Source organism: Myotis yumanensis, unplaced genomic scaffold (assembly GCF_028538775.1).
Source record: "Myotis yumanensis isolate MYYU_CA2020_CCGP unplaced genomic scaffold, mMyoYum1.0.hap1 SCAF_2, whole genome shotgun sequence".
NCBI lineage: Eukaryota > Metazoa > Chordata > Mammalia > Chiroptera > Vespertilionidae > Myotis > Myotis yumanensis.
In genome coordinates, this window is record NW_027223753.1 from 32,335,091 (window position 1) to 32,358,414 (window position 23,324).

The 23,324-nt window shown below is 50.0% G+C and overlaps 1 protein-coding gene across 1 annotated transcript; it reads left to right on the forward strand.

Annotated features, from left to right (window-relative positions):
• Nucleotides 1–11,534: 11,534 nt before the first annotated feature.
• On the forward strand, nt 11,535–22,784 carry FOXE3 (forkhead box E3). Its single transcript, XM_070403713.1, has 3 exons — nt 11,535–11,597; nt 20,355–20,380; nt 21,899–22,784. Exons 1-3 carry the CDS (start codon nt 11,535–11,537, stop codon nt 22,782–22,784), a joined length of 975 nt encoding a protein of 324 aa, XP_070259814.1.
• Nucleotides 22,785–23,324: the final 540 nt, after the last annotated feature.

Below are 23,324 nucleotides of genomic sequence, written 5' to 3' on the forward strand. Positions count from 1 at the left end.
ACTACATTGTCTATACATTTTACTGGATATTTAAAGGAGTGTGTCCTCCTCAAAGCCCTCCAGATAGAAACAGAACAAGGCCTAGCACCCAGTTTTCCTTTCTCCCAGCTTCATTCCTCCACAGTCGCATGCTTCTACCTCCATCATTCCTAAGAAGGACTTGGAAAAGCAAAGTAAGATCTTGTGATGGTCCAGGGACATTTCATTCAGTATTCTGGGCATGTATTTGAGACCATATTTAGAAACAAACTAATGCTTTCAGCCCCAACCCCAGAAATTCTAACTTAATTTTAAAGTCTCCCAGGTGAATCTAAACCAGCAGTTCCCAAACTTTCAAGTGTATCTGAATCATTTGGATGTCTTGTTAAACCCAGATTCCTGGGCTCACCCCCAGGGTTTCTGGTGCAGTAGATCTTGGGTGTGGCCTAAGAATTTGCATGTCTTATAAAGTTCCAGGTGATGCTGATATTGATATGCTGAGAACCACTGTACTAAACAAAGTGACCAGAGCAGATATTTGGGAACTCCCGGCCTTGTGTCTTTGCAGGCGAAGGACCAAGCCTTCTTGCCTAGCATAGAGTAAGTAGATCTTTAGTGTTTGATAAACTGATAAATTGATAACAACAAACAGGAAAGCTCAGTAATAATACAGTTGCCTAATCTGCCATCCTTGAAGGTTGTGGGTTGAGGGGGAAGAAGTACTGCAAGGGGATCACAAATGTTCTCCCACTAAAGAAGTTGTCAGTGAATACCAACTTGACATAGTAGGGCTGATTTCATCTCACTTAGCAGCTGCTACTGTCCTAAAAGCTGAGGAGAGCCCAGGAGGCCACCATCGATATCCAGAACTCTGAAGGAAGATGGAGTAGATGTGGTCAGTGTGGCTTGAGGACAGAGCAAGGGCAGTGGAAGTAATGCAAGAAAGATCTTTTGAACTTAGAGCCGCCCAACAGTGAACTGGGCTCTTGGGGAAATGATGGATTCCCCATTACTGGAGGTGTGCAAGCAGAGACCGGATGTCTACTTGGCAGGATGTTTTAGTCTGCCAGCTCTGGGATTCTGTGGTTTGGGGCCATCCTGTTCCAGTTGTCACTAAGTCTGAAGTCCACCTGGAACCCCAGCCACATTCTCTGGGCCCTCTTGTAACCCAGGACACAACAGTTCCCGGCCCATGGAAGTGGGAGGAAAGGCTAAGGAACATCGTGAGAGTCTGTGTCTTCCCATAAGGACCCAAATACTGGGAAATTTCCTCAAGCTTCTGCTTTTGCCTCCCGGTGCCCTCCCCAGTGTCTGGGGTGGGCACTCCACAAAGCTGCGGTGGCTGTGCTGCTGGCGGCCATGCTACTGGTGGTCAGGAGGCTCCTGGGTGTATTGGAGGAGAGAAGCAGTGCATTCGGGAGAGGAAAATAGCACTAGCAAAAGCATGGCAGTGAGGGCGAGTGAGGGGGGGGTCCCTCTGTGGAGGGGATGGGGGTCCATGTACCAAACAGTGGGAGGTAGGAGTGTACAAAGATAAGGCGAGGAAATGCACTCAACAACAGGTAGAGGAGTGTGGGTTTATCGTGTCTGTCTAGCTGGGTCCACAATAGAATGCTGGGTAACTGTGAGGCTGTAAGAGCCCATTTGACAAAGGTTTCTCTGATTTCGGAGGCTGCTCCACTTCCCCTCTCTCTCTCCCCCTGCCATAAGCTGTACCGTGAGTTCTATTCTGAACCCTTAATGTTTTTTCCATCTCACTGAGGACAGTTTGCAAACCCTCGCTGGCTTGAGCTGAGTGGGGCTGGGCCCAGGGCTGGCTCGCCCGAGCTGGAGAAAGGAGGTGGCTCCGAGCAATAAGCAACCCACAGAATTGTGTCTGTTATTTAAGAAAAGTTTCTGGGTTTTCGGCTAATTGCAAAAATACATAATGGATGCTTTTCGCATCTGCTAGTTATTCTGGAACAGGCCTGCATCCAAGAGCAAACTTTAAACAAACAATACGATTATAATGCTTAACTATTTCAATGTGTAAGAAAAAAGAAAGCCAAGGCCCCAAAAGTTACCTTAACACACATGCACTCAGACAAGCAATCACACTAACAGATACATATGCATACAAACATATAGATGTACATTTTGGCTCACAATGCATGCTTGCATACTATCACCTAGTACATACATGTACACACAACTCTCATGTCCAGTTACTGGCTCCACTGTACATGCTCTCAGACACACACCAATGTACATACGTACACTCATGCGTGTATACACTTACACAATTGGGTAACACAACCACATAACCCCAGGCACATGCACTCCACAAATCATTTTTACTACAACAGGTGGTCCCTCCTGGGTGGGAGAGTGGTCCTCCCAGTCCTGAGGTAAATGAAGTACCAAATCAGCTGGGTATTGTCTGTCTCGGTGGTATTAAGTGTAGTTACTCACTCCGGCCACCAAGGGGCGCCCAGGATCCATCCTGCATTCACCTTCCGCTGCTTCTGCCAGCCGGTGGATTGTTTCTGCACACACCAGCGTGCACCTTCCTCTGCGGAACTCTGAGGCTCTTTGCTCTCAGCCCCAGCCATCTAGGATCCACTGCATCCATTCTCACCCTTTCTCTCTCCCAAACCACCGAAACAACCACAGCTCCCCAGCCTTCCTCCCTCCTAGCTGAATGCATACATCAGAGTCCCTGCTCAGTCCCAAGACCGCTCCTTCAAGAACTGAATCTGTCAGGTCTTTATCATAACGTGGCCTCTACAGAAAGCTTCTCTTTCAGGAGCAGCTGCCAACATCCCACCTATTTTTCAGTCTATTTCAGCACTTCCCAAAGATGGACTGCAAAAGTGAACAATGTTAAAAGTATTGATTGAACACCCGGCCAGCGTGGCTCAGTGGTTGAGCGTTGACCTATGAACCAGCCAGTCAGGACATATGCCCGGGTTGTGGGCACCATCCCCGTGTGGGGCATGGAGGAGGCAGCCGATCATTGGTTCTCTCTTATCATTGATGTTTCTCTTTCTCCCTCTCCCTCCTTCTCTGAAATCAATAAAAAATATATTTTTTAAAAGTATTGAATGAATGAGTTAATGCCCAGCTGAGCACTTTTCTCTGCCTTCCCCCCCAACCCCAGCTGGAGAAGCCTCTCACCCCTCAGCACCCAGCTTTTCCGTGTGTGATTCTGTGAAACAAATCCTGGCTTCAAAACACAAGCGAGGGCAGAAAGACCCCAGGCGGCACCAGTCAGTCACTTTCAGCATCCCTGACTGGGAGCTACCCTAGGAACACAGAACTCGCCCCTCCCTGAGCAGTCCTCTTCCCTGGGTGGCTTGGACTTCTAGAAAGTTCCTATCCTTCTCCATAAACATTTTCAGAGCTCCTTCATAACAGGGGCGGTGGCAGGCTCAACAAGTGAACATCCCGGCCAGGGCATTTAACCAGTTCAGCACGGGACAGTACAGCCAGTACAAAGTTCAGGGGAGGGTGTGGTGAACTTGCCAGAGGAGTGAGGCGGGGAGTCAGGGAAGCATTTACAGAGGGAGGGAGAGCTGAACAGGGAATGAATAAGGACAGTAATTACAGTTCTGTTTTTTGGATGTTTATTGTGTTCGTGACTGCTAATCCTCCTAGAGGAAAAATTCTAAGCCAGGTCTGCCCATCTGCATTCTGGGAGCTTAACCACTAGGCCAAAACACCTCTTATGACATAAACAAAGTAAGAATTTGGGGGCAGATGGGGGGGAGGGAGAGGAAGACATGCCAGGTGTATTAGTTTCCTATTGTATAACAAGTCATCGCAAACTTTGCAACTTTAAACAACATCCACATGTTAGTTACCTCACAGTTGTGTAGGTCAGAAGTCTGGGTTCTCTGTTCACAGCTCACAACGTGAAATCAAGATATCAGCTGGGCCTGGCTCTCATCTGGAGGCTTAGGAAAGAATCCACTTCCAACCGCATCCGCACTGTTGGCAGAATTCGGGATTGCAGGACTGATGGTCACGCTGCCATGGTCCTGCTGCTGGGGTGGGAGGGCCTGGTCTGCATCGGAGGAGAGGTGCCGTGAATTCCAGGCCTCTAGTACCAGAGGGGCACTCTCACCATTACAGGCTGAGCTCAGGGCCTTCTCCCGTGGCCCCTCCATTTCCCAGACAACAAAGGCAGATAGAATCTTCCTCATTCTTGGAATCTCTGACTTCCTTTCTGTCACCAGCTGGACAATCAAGTCTTCTGTGCTTTGTTTATAGGTGTACCCAGAAAGTTAGAAATGAATATATTGTGTTTTTCATGTGATGGCTTTAGTATCTTTCATCATTTATTTCCATGTTTGTCTAGACCAGGGGTGGGCAAACTTTTTGACTCGAGGGCCACAATGGGTTCTTAAACTGGACCGGAGGGCTGGAACAAAAGCATGGATGGAGTGTTTGTGTAAACTAATATAAATTCAAAGTAAACATCATTACATAAAAGGGTACGGTCTTTTTTTTTTTTTTTTTTTTTTTTTTAGTTTTATTCATTTCAGACGGGCCGGATCCGTAGTTTGCCCACGGCTATTCTAGACTCTAGACGAGTCTTAGCTGGGCTGACTGGGCACTTCAAGTCTCTGCCACGTATCTGTTCCATGCCAGTAGGCTACCTCAGGAATGTCCTCATGGAGATGACAGAAACACAAGAAAGAGCGAGGCCTCTCAAGTTATAGACTTAGAAGCACCATACTTGCACTTCTGCTTTATTCTATTACCCAAAGCCAGGCACATGGTCAAGTCCAGAGACAGAGGCAGAGGACACTTCAAAGTTAAATTCCCAAGGGGGTGGATGCAGAGAGGGTAAAAGATCATTCAACCCATCAGCAAGACCTATCAATTCTACCTTAGAAATACTTTCCACATCTGTCGAATACTCCTTCTATCTTATTGCTACCACCACTTCAGTTCACCATGATCTCTCTTACCTATCACCACCTGACTGCTCTGTCGAAATCTTTCTTGTCCATTCCTTCTCAGACCATTCTCAATGCAGCAACGAGATAAACTTAAAAAGAAAACCTGCTCTGACCACTCATTTAATTAAGTCTGCCAAATGGTTTCCTCTTGTTCTCAGGATAAAGGTGAAAATCCTGACTAAGGCCTGAATTGTTTTCAATTTTCAATTGAGGGGTTATTTTAAAGCAAATAGGTGAACCTGGTGAAAGGGAGAAAGAGAGTGAAGAGGGATTGTGGGAAAGAGGCTTTGTAATGACTTCCATGTGAGGACAGCCTGAGACCCCTTTCTCCAACCTCATCTCCTTCCATCCTTTCTTTCACTTTATGGTTGGAACACATCATAATTCCCCACCTTGTACACTATTTCAAGCCTCTGGGGTCTTACTTAGACTGCTCTGTGTCCAAGAAGAGTTCTTTATCCCTCCTTTTGGTGTGGATTCAAAACCCTCTGCCTTTCTCTTTTCCTTCTTCTAGGGAAAAAGAAGAGAGGAGAAGAGCACAGATTGGTTTGGCTCAGTGGATAGAGCGTTGGCCTGCGGACTGAGGGGTCTGAGGTTCGATTCGGGAGAGGAGGAGGGAGAGAAAGCTTTTAGATCTTTTCTTTATCCCTGTGTTAAAAAATGTCAGGATATTGTACTTGAGAGTGGGTCATTTTTTTCATCCATTTTTAGGCACATATTGAACTCTCTTAATTAAAAGACTTTATGAATTTTGTTAATGGGAAATGTTCTTATGTAACATTTAAGTAAGTCTCCATTTTAAGCTGCTTTTGCTGGAATTTCCAGTTGTTGGATTTTTAACTTCCTTTATGTCTCTCATCTTTCCTTATCTTTTTATTTCACTCTCTGAGAAATTTTCTTAACTTGAAAACATTCTATTATCTATCAATTTTTAATACATATTTATTTGTATATTTAAATATTTAAGAGCTCTCACTTGTTGTCTGGTTCTTTCTTTTTTCTTCATACCATCCAGGTTATTTTTTAATCTCGGTGAGGTTATTAATAGAATGTAAACAATTTTTTAGTTCTTTTCTATTTATTGGTTGTTTTTTAGATGTGTTTTTATTGATTTCAGAGAGGAAGGGAGAGGTAGAGAGACATAGAAACATCAATGAGAGAGAATTACTGATCGGCTGCCTCCTGCATGTCCCCTACTGGAGATCGACCTCACAACCCGGGCATGTGCCCTGACCAGAAATCGAACCGTGACCTCCTGGATCATAGGTTGACGCTCAACCACTGACCCATGCTGGCCGGGCTGTGTTTTTTTTTTAGTTTTAGTTTTTTTTCATTATTTCCATTTCCTTTGAGGTCATTTTATTTGTCTTACTCTCATTTGAGGCTTTCCTCAAATGTTTGGTGATTTTTGTCCACTTGCATCCAAGAATGAAGAACTGAAAAGCTTGCTGATTAATTGCCTCCTGCATGGGCTGAGGAAACTGCAACTGACAGGTATGAGTCCTTGACCGGAATTGAATACGTGACCCATTGGTCCACAGGCTGATGCTCTAACCCCTGAGCAAAACAGGCCAGGGCTTCTGGGCCTTTTAAAGTGGCCAGTGAGCTCAGTGGTTGGAGCGTTGCTCCCCACACTCAAGAGTGGTGTGTTCCTGGTCAAGGGCACACACCTGGGTTGCAGTTTTGATTTCCGGCCCCAAACCGGTCAGGATGCATGCAGGAAGCAACCAAATGATGTGTCTCTCTCACAATGATCTCTCTCTCTCTCTCTCTCTCTCTCTCTCTCTCTTTCTCCTTCTCCTCTTTTTTCTACTCCTCCCCTCCTTCCCTCCCACTCTTTCTAAAAATCAATGGGAAAAATATCCTTGGGTGAGGAGTAATATACATACATACATACATACATACATACATACATAAAATGCTTCATGCTTAAACACGCCCTGAAAGACCAGTGACCATGCTGTAGGACACACGCAGGTATCCTGGTCAAGAGCCCTAGCTGAGCCCCCATGGGACATCCAGCATCAACTGCCACCTGTGTGTGAGTGAGCCATCCAGGACACTCCGCCCAGTCAAGCCTTTAGATGACTCCTGCCTCAGCTCTGTCAGACTACAACCATGCAGGAGACCTTGAGTGAGCATCATCTAGTTGAGCCCAGTCAACCTACAGAATGGTGAGAGATAGGAACAAATTGTTTTATGATGCAGAATTTTGGGGGTGATTTGCTACGTAGCAATAGATAATTGGAACAGTTGGCTTTCTTCCGCTAGCATGTTGCCTCAAGTTACAAGGTGGCTGCCTCAGCTCCAGGCATCCTTGTAAGCAACCACATCTAAAAGCAGAGTGAGGAAGTGAGTATGAAGCAAAGGCTTTCTTCTTAAGCGACTTGGAAGGGGAAGAAAATCTTACCCAGAAGTCCCCCAGGAGAATCCCCCATTTATTTCATTGGCCAGAACTGGGTCAGGTAGCCTCTCCTAACCACTAGAAAGGCTGGGTGCCCTCTCTTTGGTGAGAGGTAAGCAAAAGAAAAGGAGGCTGGGGATGACTGTTGGGTGGACAACCCACAGTATCTGCTATACTTGTGATGTGGTGGCTGTTCTAGGAGAAAGGAGAATCAGCTGGAAAATGGCCCCATACTAAGGAAGGAGCCTTCACTGCTCCTCCCAGAAGCGAAGCTGCCTCAGTGGGAACAACTTTATTGAAAGCTCCCTCTTTCTTTTTTTTCTTTTTTTTAAATCTTTATTGTTCAGATTATTACATTTGTTCCTCTTTTTTCCCCCCATAACTCCCCTCCTTCCAGCTCCCACCCCACCCTCCACCCTCACTCCCCACCCACTGTGTTCATCCATAGGTGCATGATTTTTGTCCAGTCACTTCCCGCATCTCCCACACCCCTTTTCCCCCCAAGAATAGTCAGTCTATTCCCTTTCTATGTCCCTGATTCTATTATAATCACCAGTTCATTCTGTACATCAGGTTATTTATTCACTTGATTCTTAGATTCATTTGTTGATAGATGCATGTTTGTTGTTCATAATTTGTATCTTTACCTTTTTCTTCTTCTTCCTCTTCTTAAAGGAAACCTTTCAGCATTTCATATAATACTGGTTTGGCGGTGATGAACTCCTTTAGCTTTTCCTTATCTGTGAAGCTCTTTATCTGACCTTCAATTCTGAATGATAGCTTTGCTGGATAAAGTAATCTTGGTTGTAGGTTCTTGGTATTCAGCACTTTGAATATTTCTTGCCATTCCCTTCTGGCCTGCAAAGTTTCTGTTGAGAAATCAGCTGACAGTCGTATGGGTATTCCCTTGTAGGTAATTGAGCCTCTTTCTCTTGCTGCTTTTAAGATTTTCTCTTTGTCTTTTGCTCTTGGCATTTTAATGATGATGTGTCTTGGTGTGGTCCTCTTTGGATTCCTTTTGTTTGGGGTTCTCTGCGCTTCTTGGACCTGTAAGTCCATTTCTTTCTCCAGGTGGGGGAAGTTTTCTGCCATTATTTCTTGAAATAGGTTTTCAATATCTTGCTGTCTCTCATCTTCTGGCACTCCAATAATTCTGATATTAGTGCGCTTAAAGCTGTCCCAGAGGCTCCTTACACTATCTTCACACTTTCGGATTCTTTTTTCATTTTGCTTTTCCACTTGGGTGTTTTTTGTCCAATCTTTGGTTTGTTTCTTGTGCTCCTCTGGTCTGCTATTGGGTATAATATTCTTTATTTCAGTCCGTGTATGCTTACTTTCTAATTTCTTTATCGTAGCATCGAGGGTCTCATTAGTTTTCGTGAGGCTCTGCACAAATTTATGGCAAGCCCTCAAAATTGCGATTCTTAGCTCCATATCCTCCATTTCTGTCATGTTTTTTTGTCTCCGCATCTTTTATGCTTTCTTGGTGCACCCCCTTGTGGTCTCTGTGCGCAGTCTTGTTCTAGCCAAGCCTTAATTGTTGTAGTTAACACTAGAGGGATTTGACCACCAGGCCGACTGGCTGTAGGAATCAGCTGTTTGGAAAACGTCTGTCTTCTGGGGAGGCGCTAGTCCAGCCCTTGCCTGAGGCGATCGGCAAATGGCTGTGCGCAGAGCTTGGGCGGGGCAGGATCCACAGGGCGGGGGGAGGGAGCAGTTATGGCCGCTCTCAGTCCGTCCCCAGGGGCTCTGCCTCTCTGTCCCGGCAACCCGGCAACCGCTGCAAACCTCGGAGGGGCCGTAGCCAGACAGTCCCGCTTCTCCCGTTTGAGTCTGGGTCCCTAGAGACTCGCCCGGATCTGTAGCCCAGAGTCTGAGATTCACTCCTGATTGAAAACGACAACCGTGCCCTCAGCCACCAGCCCGCTTTGCGCGCGCACCACCTCACCACCGCACCACCGTACCTTTAAATTTTCCACACTGCGCCTCCTCTGTGCGTCGGAATGCTGTTGTTTTTGCTTCTAGTTGAAGAGTCTCTCCTCAGCCAGCCTTCCTGTGGTTCTGGTTGATGTCCGTTCCGACTTTTAGTTGTATTTTTGAAGTGGTTGTTTACGGCGGCAGTCTCCGGTGTTTACCTATGCCGCCATCTTCGATTCCTCCTAGTCTTTCGAAAGCTCCCTCTTTCAATAGAAGCATAGTATAATGGCTGGAGTCTTGCTCGGGGAGGCAGAACCTGACACTACTGCTTGCTAGTGATGCAATATTGGCTGGTCAGTTCCCCATTCTGTGCCTCAGTTTCATAATCTGTACAATGAAAGGATTCCTTCCAGCTCCTTCAGGCGAGGAGAAGCCAGGGAAGAAAGGAGGTGCTGGATGCTTCGTGTGCATAGAGGCTGTGCAGTGCCCAAGTCAAGCTCAACAGAGCCCGCCTCTAGCCACAGATGTTGGGATTTGCCAAACAAACCCTAATCACTTAATGAGAAATGAAAATAGTGTCTGGTTCCTCCACTTAATTGCCTCTTTGAAAGCAACATATAGTAATCACCATAATCGCCTCATAAAAACCAGAGAATTTGATGACTGACACGCCTCATTTCTGGGAGGAATTAGAGGCAAAATTAAAGCGAGGAATTCTTGGCCTTCCTTGGCCTTGGCTCCCTGGAATCCAGGACTTTGCCCACAGAGAGCCTGCCACCCTGGACAGCCTCCTGGCCCCAGCCAAACAATGCTCCGCTGCCAATGTTTCCTAGCAGGCCTGCTGCCTGGGCCTCTTCTATCTGTAGTACTGCCTACGGAGGTAGACCAGATGGGTCAGGAAGGCCTGCTGCCCCTGAGGGTTGGATGGAGGACCTGCAGGAGAACACAAGAGCCTTGTGAGTCCACTTGCAACACTGAGCTAAAAGTACAGACGGAGACCACAGCTCATAGTTTCTCCATCTAGTCTTTTTTTGTTGTTAATCCTCACCTGAGGATATTTTTCCATTGATTTTTAGAGAGAGTGGAAGGGAGGGGGAGAGACAGAGAGAGAAACAGCAATGTGAGAGAGATACACCCTACATACACCTGCACCCTGCCCAGGAACGGGGATCCAGCCTGAAACTGAGGTAGCTTGACTGGAATTGAACCCGGGACCCTTCAGTCTGCGGGCTGACGCTCTATCCACTGAGCCAAACCGGCTGGTGCTGAAGCCATCTAGTCTTGACCTACAAGAGGTGTTCTGACCTCTGGAACATTTACTAAGATACCCTAACAACAAAAAGGTTCACTCAGCTCAGCAGACAGCTGCTCCCTTTGACTTCCTCAGAAGCACTCAGAATCATTGAATGTCAAGGTTAGAAGTGTCCTCTGGGTTTGCCTCTCCAGCTCTCACCTTGATAGCGAGTCTTGTCTCTTTCCTCTCATTCTTCCTTACTCATTCATTCAAAAATATTTCATTAACCAATAATGTGTGTCAGAAAGATCAATTCTTACCACAGTGGCCAGACTGGTTCTTTTCAAACCTAAATCAGATCAAGGTACTCCCTGTCACTCTCCAGTGGCCTCCCAAATCAAAGGGAGCGCCAGGTTCCTCCACTATCCTGCCGACTCTGTGCCCTGCCCTTTGCTCACTCTGCCCCAGCCACACTGGCTTCCCTGCTATTCCCATAAAATGCCAGGAACCCTCCTGCCTCAGCTCTTCTGTACTTGCTGTTCCCTCTGCCTGGAATGCCCTTCCCCATGTAGCCAAATGGTTCCCTTCCTTCCTTCTTAGCCCTACCTGACCTCTATATAAAATTGTGCCCCAACCCTCTCAATTATACTCCTCTATTTGTTTGTTTGTCATACTTATTACTTTCAAAGATTATAACATTTTCTTATTGCCTGTCTTTCTACACTAGGAGGTAAGCTCCAAAGGGCAGGAATTTCTGTCATACTTATTCTCTTTGTATCCCTAATACCTCCTAGTGGCTGTCACATAGTGGGAACTCAGTATTTGTTGAGTGAATAAATAAATGAGGACAGAGCAGTGAAGAAGATAAAGCCCCTACCCTCATGGAACTCATGGTGGAGGCAGACACTGGGCAGACAGTCACCCCCAGGACTGAGAACAGCACTGTGATAAACACAGGAGGGAAAGTACAGGTACAGCAAGGACGCTCTGACTGTGGAGCCTGGGAGAGCTGTTGGAGAGGATGGCACATGTGGGGTGATGAGGGTTTGGGGCCATGAAGCTCGGGGAGGAAAAGGTGCTGGAGAAGCTCAGGTTGCCACCCCTAGATCCTCTACAGGCAACGGACCCCATGACAAGAAGGCTGCCCTCTGCCCACTAGGTTCCAGTTCCGGCTCTACTATTCACCCTGGAGCAAGCTGCCTCAGTGCTGCAGTACCTGTTTCCTCCTCTAGGAGGTGGAGAAGGGACAGGTAGCTCTTATGCTACTGGGAGAAAGAGCTGAAATGTTAACATGTCAGAGCTGGACTCTGAGGGACTCAGTAAGTGCTAGTTAAGGTCCTGCTCCATTCCTTTTGTCAAACCTCTTAACATCCAGTCTCTTTTCATCTGGTCCCACATGAGCCTTGGGGAGTGGTGTAAGTAAGTGGAGAGGGTGGGGGAAGGGGGGCGCCTAATCAACCTGATTGTAAAACCCAGGGGATGAGGAACCTCCCTGTCTCTATTTCTAACTCTTTGTCCTTTCTCTTCCCAGACCGGCTTTCTCTGCTCCTCTGATCAGGTTGGGGAAGATATGAGTGCTCACAGTGCCTGACAGGTCCTGAAAAAAACCCCTCAGTTCCCAAGGGAAGGGGATTGGCCCAACTGAAGCAGGTGGAAGAGGAGTGGGGTCATATAGTGTTAACATGGCTGCCAGTAGCTCTTCTGAGGGTTATTCCCTGTAGTCATGGGGGTTGGGGGCTGTTCTGAGAGAAGAGAAAGTGTCATGAGCAAGCAGGTACCCCAAAGATGCCTCTTACATATCTATAATGTCACGTGGCTAAATGCTCTTGAATTCCAGTTTCAGACTATTCTACTCAGGCAAGTCCTACTCCTCTTGGGGCTGCAGTTTATTTGTACACAGAGGAAGGTGGGACTAAATGTTCTATTGGGACTTTGGGGCAGTTACGTGCCCTCTTGGAGCCTCAGGTTTACTAGTCATTTTAAAATGGGAGCAATGTGATCCACCTCAGAGTTACTGTAAGACCGTGGGAATGAAAATACCTAACATGGCTTGGATACAGAGATGCTCAAGAAATGCTAGTGACTTTAGTAGATTTAAATTGGGGTGGCTTCCCAGCTCACAACGATTTCCCTGAGTCATGGCTGGGATACCCCCATGTGTTGGGAAGAATTGTTCCTCCTCTAATTGGGAACTGCCGTCTTCCGACAGTGACTTGTCCAGGGTGAGCATGGATCCCTCAAAGTGCTTCTCTGAAGCTTTTTTTCTTTTCTTTTTTTTTTTTTTAAGCTTTTTTTCTAACTCCAGCTCTTTTATCTCCCTCTGCAGAACTGTAAGGATGGGAGCATGAAGCTGCCAACAGCCAGGCTCCCAACCTTGTGGAGAAAGTGGTCTGTGAAAGTGACTCTGATATGATGAGAGGATATATGAGTACTTGGTTCCAGATATCGCTAAATCCAATTTCATCCTAGCCATGATTTATGAGCCAACATCCCCGCTTACTTTTCTTAAGTTAGTTTGCGTTGGTATTCTGTCACTTGCAACCAATGACTCCTGATAATACATCCTCCCTTCTCTCACTAAGCCTCTGCCTGCCTCCTTCATCTCTGATGCTTCATTACCATAGTCATCAATTTATTCATTCTATCAATTAGTCAGCACCCATTGGACAGCTAGTCTGTTCCTGGTCCTGGGATTCTTGCTCAAGAAAGAATCCACTTTCCCATGTCTCAAGACTCACAGAGTTAGGTCGGGGAGGGAACTAAGCATTCAGTACTGAGGTAAATGGCTGTGACTAAGAGAAGTATCAGAGCTGTGGGAAGTCAGAGTAGACGTATCCCTGTTTGGAAGGCTTCCTGGAGGAGGCGGCCTGAGGTGAGTTTTTCAGATGGGAGCGGGTGTGGAGAGTGGACAAAGGATATTTCAGGCAGAAGAACCTACTTCTGTAAGGGACCAAAAGAGAATGAGAGAAAGCAGCAGCCTGGAGCCAGAGGATAGGAGACACAAGAGCTGAACTTTTTTGTATTTTCCACCCATGTAACTTCTGGGGGGAAAAAAGCACTCATTTTTTAAGCTTGGAAAGCCCACAGGGTGGAGTTTTGAACAGGGATGAAAAGAAGTGACTGTTGACCACAGTAAAGCGCTGGAGCGGATGATTCTTCCCCAGTAGGTTGCCCCATGGTCCTCAGTCCCCCCAGAGAAGCCGTGCTCACAGCCGCATCCAGCAGCTGGCCCTACGTCTGTTGGGCCCATCTAAAAATAGGAAGGCTGGGAGTCTAACACCAAGCAGACAGCGGAGAAGCAGCCCAGCAGCCTGGGAGGAGCATAAATATCCCCCCTCGTAGGAAACATACTCATTACATTCTGAGCAAAGGCTGTTCACAATGCACCCTGGAGAAAATATGCAGTTATTGCCCCCAAACATGCCAAAGCCCTACTAATGACTGCATGCCTGCTCTGAAGGCTTAAACCATTCCAGATGCTGCTGCTTGCCTCCGGGAGCGCTCTCCCTTCTTCCTGCCTGAGGAGTTCTGGACTCTTCGACCTGCCCAAGTCTCCCTCTTAACCCCTCCCCTGTCATCCTCACTCTGAGACTCATCCAAGGTGACAGGACATTGAACATTTGTGGTAGGCGACTGTTCCTAAAGAATGAGAACATCCTTTCCTGGTTTTCTAAGGGAGAAAGTAAAGCTGGAGTTGGTCAAGATGATTGCCCAGGTCACCCAGCCAGATGACCTTTCCCAGAGCATATTCCCTGGTCCCTGCTTGGGGAACTTCTCAGATGGGGACCCATGCTTCCTACTATGGAAATACATGGTCATTTCTTTTTCTTTTTTTAAAAAAATATATTTTATTGATTTTTTACAGAGAGGAAGGGAGAGGGACAGAGAGCTAGAAACATCGATGAGAGAGAAACATCGATCAGCTGCTTCCTGCACACTCCCTACTGGGGATGTGCCCACAACCAAGGTACACGCCCTTGACCGGAATCGAACCTGGGACCCTTGAGTCCACAGGCTGATGCTCTATCCACTGAGCCAAACCAGTCAGGGCGTACGTGGTCATTTCTAACCACCCCTCTACTTCTTTGGGGACTCCTGTGCCTGGATCCACAAGCGATGAGTCCCAGGCCTGGCCCTCAAGGAGCTGGGAGCCAGGTGAGGAGGCAGACACCTACGAGCGGTTTATACAAAGCAAAGAGGTGAGTGCTCTGAAGAAGCTGCCCTGTTCCGTCACTTCAGTCTGGGCTGCCAGACTCCTCTCTCCTCTCTTTGCAGCAGACATTGCTAAGGGTCCTTTTCCTCCTTCCTAAGGGGACCCATTTTCCCAGTATCCACTCTGTTCCACACAGCAATCTGTGTGATGGGAAAGTGACCCATCCCAGTTCCTGGAGTAAGTAGGTTCTGATTAGTCCTGGTCAAACTGGTAATACTTTCCTCCTTGCCAGTGATTGGCTTAGGCACAACAAAGTTACCCAATTCTGGCCAATGAGAGCTGAGGCAACATTGGGGAAGGGGAGCTTTCCTAAGAAATGTAGGCATAGAAAGAGACACCTGTTTTCTGACTACTTTGGAACTCAGGCGCTGTAGTTCTGGGTGCTGAAGTATCTTGTCACCAGCACGAAGATAAAGCCAACCCCTGAGGGACAGCACAGTCAGGAGGAGAAAAACTGCAAAAGGGTGCCAGAGCCCCAACCACATCCTGCCTCTGACCTACTTGTCAAGGAGAAAATATATTTCCCTACATCCTAACTCATTTTGAGTCAAGGTTTTCTGTTACTCAAATGTTAAGATCCTTCTGGTCCATCATAGCCACCTTGCAAACGCAGCGGTTATTATACAACAGGGCTCTTATCACATCACTCCCTGACTCCATCCACCAATAACCAGTTTTAGCAGTTAGGATAAAGGCCTTGTTCAATGTCTCCTGTCCCTCAAGAACACCTACACCCTCCTAGACAAATGTCAGCCCCAGAGAACAGGATCCTTGGTCTTCATCACTGGTCCCTGGTGCTGAGCAGAGAGTAACTGCCACAAAGCAGGTACGTAGAAATACTGTGGAATAAATGCAAAGAACAAGGAGCTAGGGGGCAAAGCCCTACACTCCACTCGGGCTTTGCACTAATTTGCGTGGGGACATTAGGCGAGTCACTCCCCTTTCTGGACCTTAATATCCAAAACTGTAAGAAGGCATATTGGACTAGAGCAGTAGCTGAAGAATGGGATTGAAAATATCTCTCAGCTACTCTGGACAGTATTTGCACTTTTGGTTAATCCACTAATGGCTTAAAAACAAAATCCACTGCGAAGTTTTGAAATGTGGGCACTTAACAATCACAGCAGCAGCAACAACCATTCAAAATACATTAATACTTGTGTGTGTGTGAGACACATTGTGCATCCTTTTTACAGACAGCCCTGGGTGCCACGTGGTTTCCAGATGTCTGGCTTTCTCTAAGGGGCCCGTTGGTTGGGATTCACTGACCTAGATCATCTCAGGTTTCTTCAGGCTCAAGGAACTGATGTATCTAATAATGGCCACTGGAGTTGTACAACTTGCTCAAGATCACACGACAAATGAGTGTGGGTTCCAGTGCACTCTCCTCAGCCGGGGCTCCCTTGGCTCAGCCAGCCTGGCTAACAGCGCCTCTCCCCGACAGCCTCCCTGGAATAAGAAGCAGGGAGGCCCAAGAGCCCTGAGATTGCCTGGAGTGCAGGCAGAGGTAGATGGCAGAATGCAGTACGCTGACAGCCCCAAATGACACGGAACATACTTCAGATGCAGTTATGTGGTTTAGGAGGGGCTGGAATTACACCCTCAGGGCTGAGCCACCATTGTCTGAGTCTGGGCCCTGCTAAGGCAAGGACCGCATGGTGGGGGTCTCCGCTCTGGGCCGCAGAGCTGAGCAGAGAGGCAGCAAGGGCAGGAGGCAGATTCCTAGCTGGAAATCGGGCACAGGCTACTTTTGTCTTTCCAGACACATCTGGGCATTTGTTAGCTTGTTCGTTCATTCATTAATTTATTCATCTATTCATTCAGCAAGGTAGTCAGTCACTCAAGAGATGCTCAGAAGTGTGCAGCTCTGCAGCCTGGCATAGGACCCAAGGATGAACTAACTGGACACAGAGGGAGGCAAGCCAGAGCCTGTGCTGGAATGAAATCTCCCGGTACCGTCCGGCCAGAGGGGCCAGCGGGCATTTTGCCTGGGGAAGGAGAAAGAAAGGAGAAATTGAAAATGTTTTCTAAAGAATGAAGTGGTTATTTTCTGTGAGCAATTCTCAAAGGAAGGGGGAGCACACCAGCAGGTCAGGGGAGACTGGAGCTCCTGGCAGAGGGGCGGTGGGAGAAGGGTGAATACCTTCTCGGCATCTAAACAGGAAAACCCTCAGGGTTATTTTTGTTCACTTGTTTGACAATGTGGAGGTGCAATCTTTCAGAGGGACAGATGGACTTCTTGTTACTGCAGATCTTCGGAGAGCGAGGGGCTGGTAGGAAAAACAGATGAGATTGTATTTGTATGCGAAGCTGGCAAAGTGGGTTGTGCTCATTTGGGTTAGCAAAGGCTCAGAGTTGGGGAGGACCTGGCCTTTGGCTAAAAGTAGCTTCTTATAGACCCTGTGTGTTTCAGGGAAGCGGGGTACATGGAGGTGGTGAGAAATGAGGCAGGAGGGCCTGCAGGTCAGGTTGCGTGGCGCCTGCCAGCCCTGTTAATGACTTGGTCTGACTCCTGAGATAATGGGGAGCCACTGAAGGTGTCTAAGTAGCTGCTGAGTAGAGGAGGAATCAGAGGGGGAGGCCACAAACCCAGCCAGGTGGTGGCTGCAATTGGCTGTGTGAGTATGGATATTGGTCCGAATAAGGACCGAGACAGGGAACATGAGAACAGAATGGATCTGAGAGAAATTTCTGAGAACTGACAGGTCTTGGTGACTGGAGGTGGTCAGAGAGAGAGAAAGGAGTAGAGAAAGATGATCAGTTCTTAACTTGTGACAAACTCGATGTTTAAGCCCTTCTCTGAGATGGATGGCTGGAGGTTCTCTCTCTGTTCTGTCTGGAGTGAATGGGAACGAAGGGTCTAGTGCAGTGGTCGGCAAACTCATTAGTCAACAGAGCCAAATATCAACAGTACAATGATTGAAATTTATTTTGAGAGCCACATTTTTTAAACTTAAGCTATATAGGTAGGTACATTGTTATTAACTTAATTAAGGTACTCTTAAGCTGGCCTTTGCTAAAAACGTCCTCAATCTGATTGAGGTACGTTCGCTGAGGTCAACCCCTTCCAACTCTCCCATCCACACTCGTCTTGTATACTTGTTTCGCCCAGGCCGAAAACCGACCTCTGCGCATGGGCCACGAAGTTTCAATCGCACTGTACGTGCACGCCCGCACGTGGTATTTTGTGGAAGAGCCACACTCAAGGGGCCAAAGAGCCGCGTGTGGCTCGCGAGCCGCGGTTTGCCGACCACTGGTCTAGTGTACCCCCAGACCAGAGCTTCGGTTCACACCTCATCACATGCTCAGTCTCCCCGCTGCTCCCTGAGCCTCCAGCCTCTTCCCTGTCTGGCCTATGCACTGCCACACTGATCTGAACAAGGGATGTGATCGTCTCATTCCCCTGCTGAAGAGCTTTCAAAGTCTCCCTGTTGTCTCTAGAAAGATCTGAGCTCCTTGGGCTGGTAAATAAAGCCAGCTACAAACTGTTGTGGGGGTAAGAGGGAGAGGTCCTGCAGTAGCCCTCAGGGTGCCTGGGTGGCAGGGGGTGGGGTGGGGGTGTCTCTGAGATTTCTTTTGTTTCCTGAGCCCCTTCTGCAGCTGTTGGGCTATGGGATAAGTGGACGTTGTGATGGGGGCTTTTAGAAATAAATGACTATGGAGCAGTCTCAAACTAGAGGTGTCTGAGGAATGTTCCAGAAAGCCTTATGGGATCTGGCAACAGCTTAGGCTGGCCCCTTGGGCCCTTGTTGGGTTAACATAGCTCTTTCTCTCCAGCACTCCGGGGGGTGGGGGGGCGGGGAATCATAGGGCCTTTCTAGAGGGGCTGTGAATCTCAGGGTAAAGACCTGAACACCTAAGCCCCTTCTTCCGGACAGTGGTTGGGAGGCTCTGGCTCCCACCCTCTGCTCTTTGCCTTGAAGTGCATCTTGGCTGTGCTGCCTCTGTTAAGGTGGGGCTGGGGCAGGGAGCCTTGGGGGCTCATTCTAACAGCTTTGCACACAATGGGAATTTCCACTCCTATCTAGGGAGCCATCAATGCTGTGTGCCCTGACCTGGGCCTTTGGCCTCCAAAGGGCAGTGGGAAGGCCAGCCCCAGGGCCAATCCCTGGCCATTAATCCCTCCTGCCAGTCTGAATATTCACCCAGCATGGTCAGACAAAGGACTGCCCAGCCCAGCCACTGTGTTCCTCCCGCCCCAGGGGCTCCACTCAGACACTGGGCCGCCTGGAATCCAGACCCATGAGAAAGGGGCTGCCTTCACTGGCCATCTTATGCCCGGATGCTCAGCCACATCCCATCCGGACCAGGGCCTGTGAAAAGAGGGCCCAGCCACGCTGAAAACACGGATTAGCCCTTGGGCTACCCCGACACTGGCCCAATGGAGGGGGCCATGCAGGCACAGAGAACTGATGAAGTCTGGGTTCTCACCCGTTGGCCGAGCTCCCTGCCCCCACCTCCCCAGGATTAGCGCAGTCAACTGCACATTCAGTACCATTTATTGAACATATACTATGTCCCAGGCTCTGCACATGAATCAGAAAATTGAGAGTACAAGAAATTGCAGTTTGCATTGGGAGATAATAAGAGCCATCCCTCTCCCACATTTGGAGCTGTGAGACAGAGGCTGTGGTAGGGAGCTTCAGATGGGACTGGATTCAGACCTAGGGAAGGTGGGAAAGATGGCAGCTCTTGGTCTATTCCTGAGTCTAACTGCCTCATTATGCTACACCTGGTTGAAAAACCCAGGCTCTGCAATGACTTCTCTGGCTCTGCCTCTCTCCTTCCCCTCCTGGCTTAATTCTGGATCTCCTGTAACCAAGTGCCAGTGTGGGCCAGGCCCTTTCTTACATGGTCTCGTTTAAATCTCATAATAATGCTGAGGGTTTGTTATTGTCCCGCCTGAGGCTCAAATGAACAACTGGCTCCAGGTCACTCAGCTCTGGGAGCAGGATCCCATTGCTGCAGTTGCGTGCCTGCCTTCTTTGGCGAGCTGTTTGTGTGACAGCACTGCCTTGTGTTTTGTACGGCCTGTGCTCGGGCAGTAGAATGCTAGGGGGAGAGGGCATGAGGTGAGACCCATTCATGTATAAACCGGTTGACTCTTCATTGCTGTGGGGTGGGTGATTATCTTCTACAGCCCCCGCTGCCCTCTGCACCCACCTCTCTCAAAGGGGAAACTGTCTGTGTCTCTCTCCACCAGACTGCGAGTCTCTTCATCTCTGTCTTCCCTGAGTGCTGGCAAAGGGCCTGGCACATGTGCTCAGTGAATGATGTGGCTAAGACGAGGCAGGAGAAGTGAAGGCGGGGTGGACTTGGAATCCATGTGGAATTGACAGGACTTGCAGATTGCTTGGGTGTGGGAGTGATGGGGGAGGGTAAGAGCCCAAAGTGATGTCTGTATTTCTGATCTGGGTGGTGAGGGGAAAGGGGCCCATTTGCGGAATCTGGATACAGGAAGGGGAGCAGGTCGGGGGTACGCTAGGTTGAGAGTGATGTGCAGTGAACACTTTGGAATATGCTGACCTAGGCATATTTTGCAGCTAAAGTTGTGAGGGCTGGAAGAACTCTATAGTAAATTATTTCTGCAGTCCCAGCTTTAAAATACGATGTTCTTAGAAGTCATGGTGCTGGTGCTCTGAACTCTGGGTCTAATTCCAGCTCTGCTACCAGCTGTGTGAATTCAGGTAAGTCACTCAGCCTCTCAGAGCCTTAGTTTCCTCATCTGCAAAACAGGAATGACCGCCTATAGCACAAGGTGCTCACACGTCAGTGAGCATTTTGTAAGTTTGCCACTTACAAAATGCTCAGTTATGATGGCTGTTATATTATCAGCTGAGACTGGAATTGAGAGGTGGGCCCTTAAGTCTTACTGTGGATTTTGAAGCCCTGGGCTATGCCTGCTGTACCCAGGGGCATTCCACATCAGGGCCAAAACTGGGGTGAGGCACTAAGGGGCCCACATTTAAGGAGGCCCTGGTTCACAGGTACTGACCCTGCACTTGCACCACCCTGAGAGTGAGTGCCCCCTTAAATTGAGGCCTTGGGAATGCCACTTGCCTGTCCTACCCCCAGCCCTGCTCCCATGATCTTGCCTGTACCCAAGACATAGCCTTTTAAGACAAAGCTCCTTTGTCCTTTGGTTTCCTCCAAGTCTGGGCTGGCTCTCCTGTCATTTTAGAAAGGTTTCCTGAACTAGGCTCAGGGTAGCATCACCTCTGGATGGTGATGGTGGATGACACTTCCCAGAGTGAGTATTTATTAAAAACTGCTAAGAACCCTGCCTGCCCCTCCTCCCCAGCCCCACTGAGATGTGAGTGTAGCATTTCGGTATCAGTCCCCAGCTCTTTCAGACCTCCAATCTGTGGAAGCAGTTGGGGGTCTCTCTCTGGCCGGTACCTGTTCCTTGGAACTCTTGGCTGTGTTCTGTGCATCTTCCCAGTGGGCCGACTGTGTGTGTGTGTGTGTGTGTGTGTGTGCGCGCGCGCGGGAGCCCTTTTTCTAGAGCAGAAGGAACATGGAGAAGGGGAAGCCAGAAGGGCAACTCCAAGTTAAGGATTCTCAGGGCTCTTGGTTTAAAGCCGTCTTCTGCTCCTTTTCAAAGGATGCTCACAAGTGTCCTGGATGGGACAGGGTTGCGGGGGAGGCAGGAGAGAGAGGTGATGGTGTCCGTTGAGCCCCTGAGACAAAGCCAAGCTCCCGGCTCTGTGCGTCCCCATTGCCTCATGTCTGAGGTGGGCCTGACACTTCCCTGACCAACACAGGTTAGGATGCAGAAGGCTGGCCGGGAGGCCCTGGTGGCTCTCATCTTTGCCCCAGGTGGGAGGAGGCAGGACTCAGCTGGGAGAACCATAATGGGGAGGGGCCCCAGTGATTGGGTGGATTTTTGATTAGCATTGACCCATAAGGGAGGAGGTTGAGGGAGATCTTAGAGGAAAGGAAGCTGATGAATTCGGTTGGACTGACTCCATGGAGATGGGAAAGGGATCAGGCTGGGTCTGGAAAAGGCTGACCCGAAGGGAGGAGACCAAGGGAGGGGCAGAATGTAGGCCTGGGGACTGGGGGCATGGTAAGGGGACCGGGAAAACAAAGTAGGGGGAGGCGCTGGCCAGAGGGGAAGGTCCGAGCCTTCTGCCTGGATGGGGGCGGGGGAGGGGCGCTTTGTCATATAAGGCGGGTCGGTGGCCCCTCTGCGGCCTCCCGAGGACTGGGCGCAGCGACATGGAGCCCTCCGCCTCCTTTCTGGGCTTCCCGGCCCTGCCCTCGGTCGCGCCGTCGGGGCCGCCTCCGTCGCCGCTCGCCGGAGCCGAGCCCGGGCCGGAGCCCGAAGGGGCGCCCGCGGGCCGCGGGGAGCCGGAGCCCGCACCGGGCCCGGGCCGCCGGCGGCGGCGGCCCCTGCAGCGCGGGAAGCCGCCCTACTCGTACATCGCGCTCATCGCCATGGCGCTGGCGCACGCCCCGGGCCGCCGCCTCCCGCTGGCCGCCATCTACCGCTTCATCACCGAGCGCTTCGCCTTCTACCGCGACAGCCCGCGCAAGTGGCAGAACAGCATCCGCCACAACCTCACGCTCAACGACTGCTTCGTCAAGGTGCCCCGCGAGCCGGGCAACCCGGGCAAAGGCAACTACTGGACGCTGGACCCGGCGGCCGCCCACATGTTCGACAACGGCAGCTTCCTGCGGCGCCGCAAGCGCTTCAAGCGCGCGGAGCTGCCCGCGCCCCCGCCGCCCGTGCCGCCCGGCCCCTACGCGCCCTTCCCGTCCGGCCCCGGGCCCGCGCCGCCCGCGCCGCCCGCGCGCCTCTTCGGCGTGGACAGCCTGGGGAGCCTGCCGCCCGAGCTGGCGGGGCTGGGCGCCCCGGAGCCGCCCTGCTGCGCCGCGCCCGACGCCGCCTTCCCGCCCTGCGCCGCCGCCTTCCCGCCGCTCTACGCGCCCGCGCCCGAGCGCCCGGGACTGCCCCCGCGCCCCGCCGAGCCGCTGCTGGCCTTGGCCGGGCCGCCGGGAGCGCTGGGCCCGCTCGGCCCGCTGGGCCCGGGGGAGGCCTACCTGAGGCCGCCGGGCTACTTGCCGGGCCTGGAGCGCTACCTGTGAGCTCTTCCCCGCAGGCAGGGGCCACCTGGAGACCAGGACTGGGGCGCTGAGCTCCCCAACTTTGCCTCTTGGATTGAGCACACCTGTTACCTCTTTCCATGGGGAGAATCTCACCGTCTCTCCACCGGATTGAACCCTCCCTACCCCACTATGTGAGCCCCTCGTTTCTTCTCCCCGCCCCCCGTGAGTCCCCACCTGTGCGCTTCCCCGGTGCCGGTGCCCTTGTTGATCCCCTGTCCCTGCGCCCAGTCGCCACCCATGAGCCCCCACGCCAGGTTTCCCGTGAAGCCAGGCTTTCCATCTCAAGCCGCCTCCCTGACGGACTCCTTACTTCTTCAACCTCCCTGGAGTTCTTACAACACAGTAGAGGCCAGACTCCCGGGTTCTCTTCCCTTCGTTTCCCACAAGTTCGAGCCCCAACCCCACTTCCCTGTCTGTCCTCAGTTTCTTACACACACACCTGGCTGCGCTGTTCCAGGCCTCAAGACAGTTCTTGATTTCTCAGACCAGCGGCACCACGGGCTCCCGACGGAAAGGGTA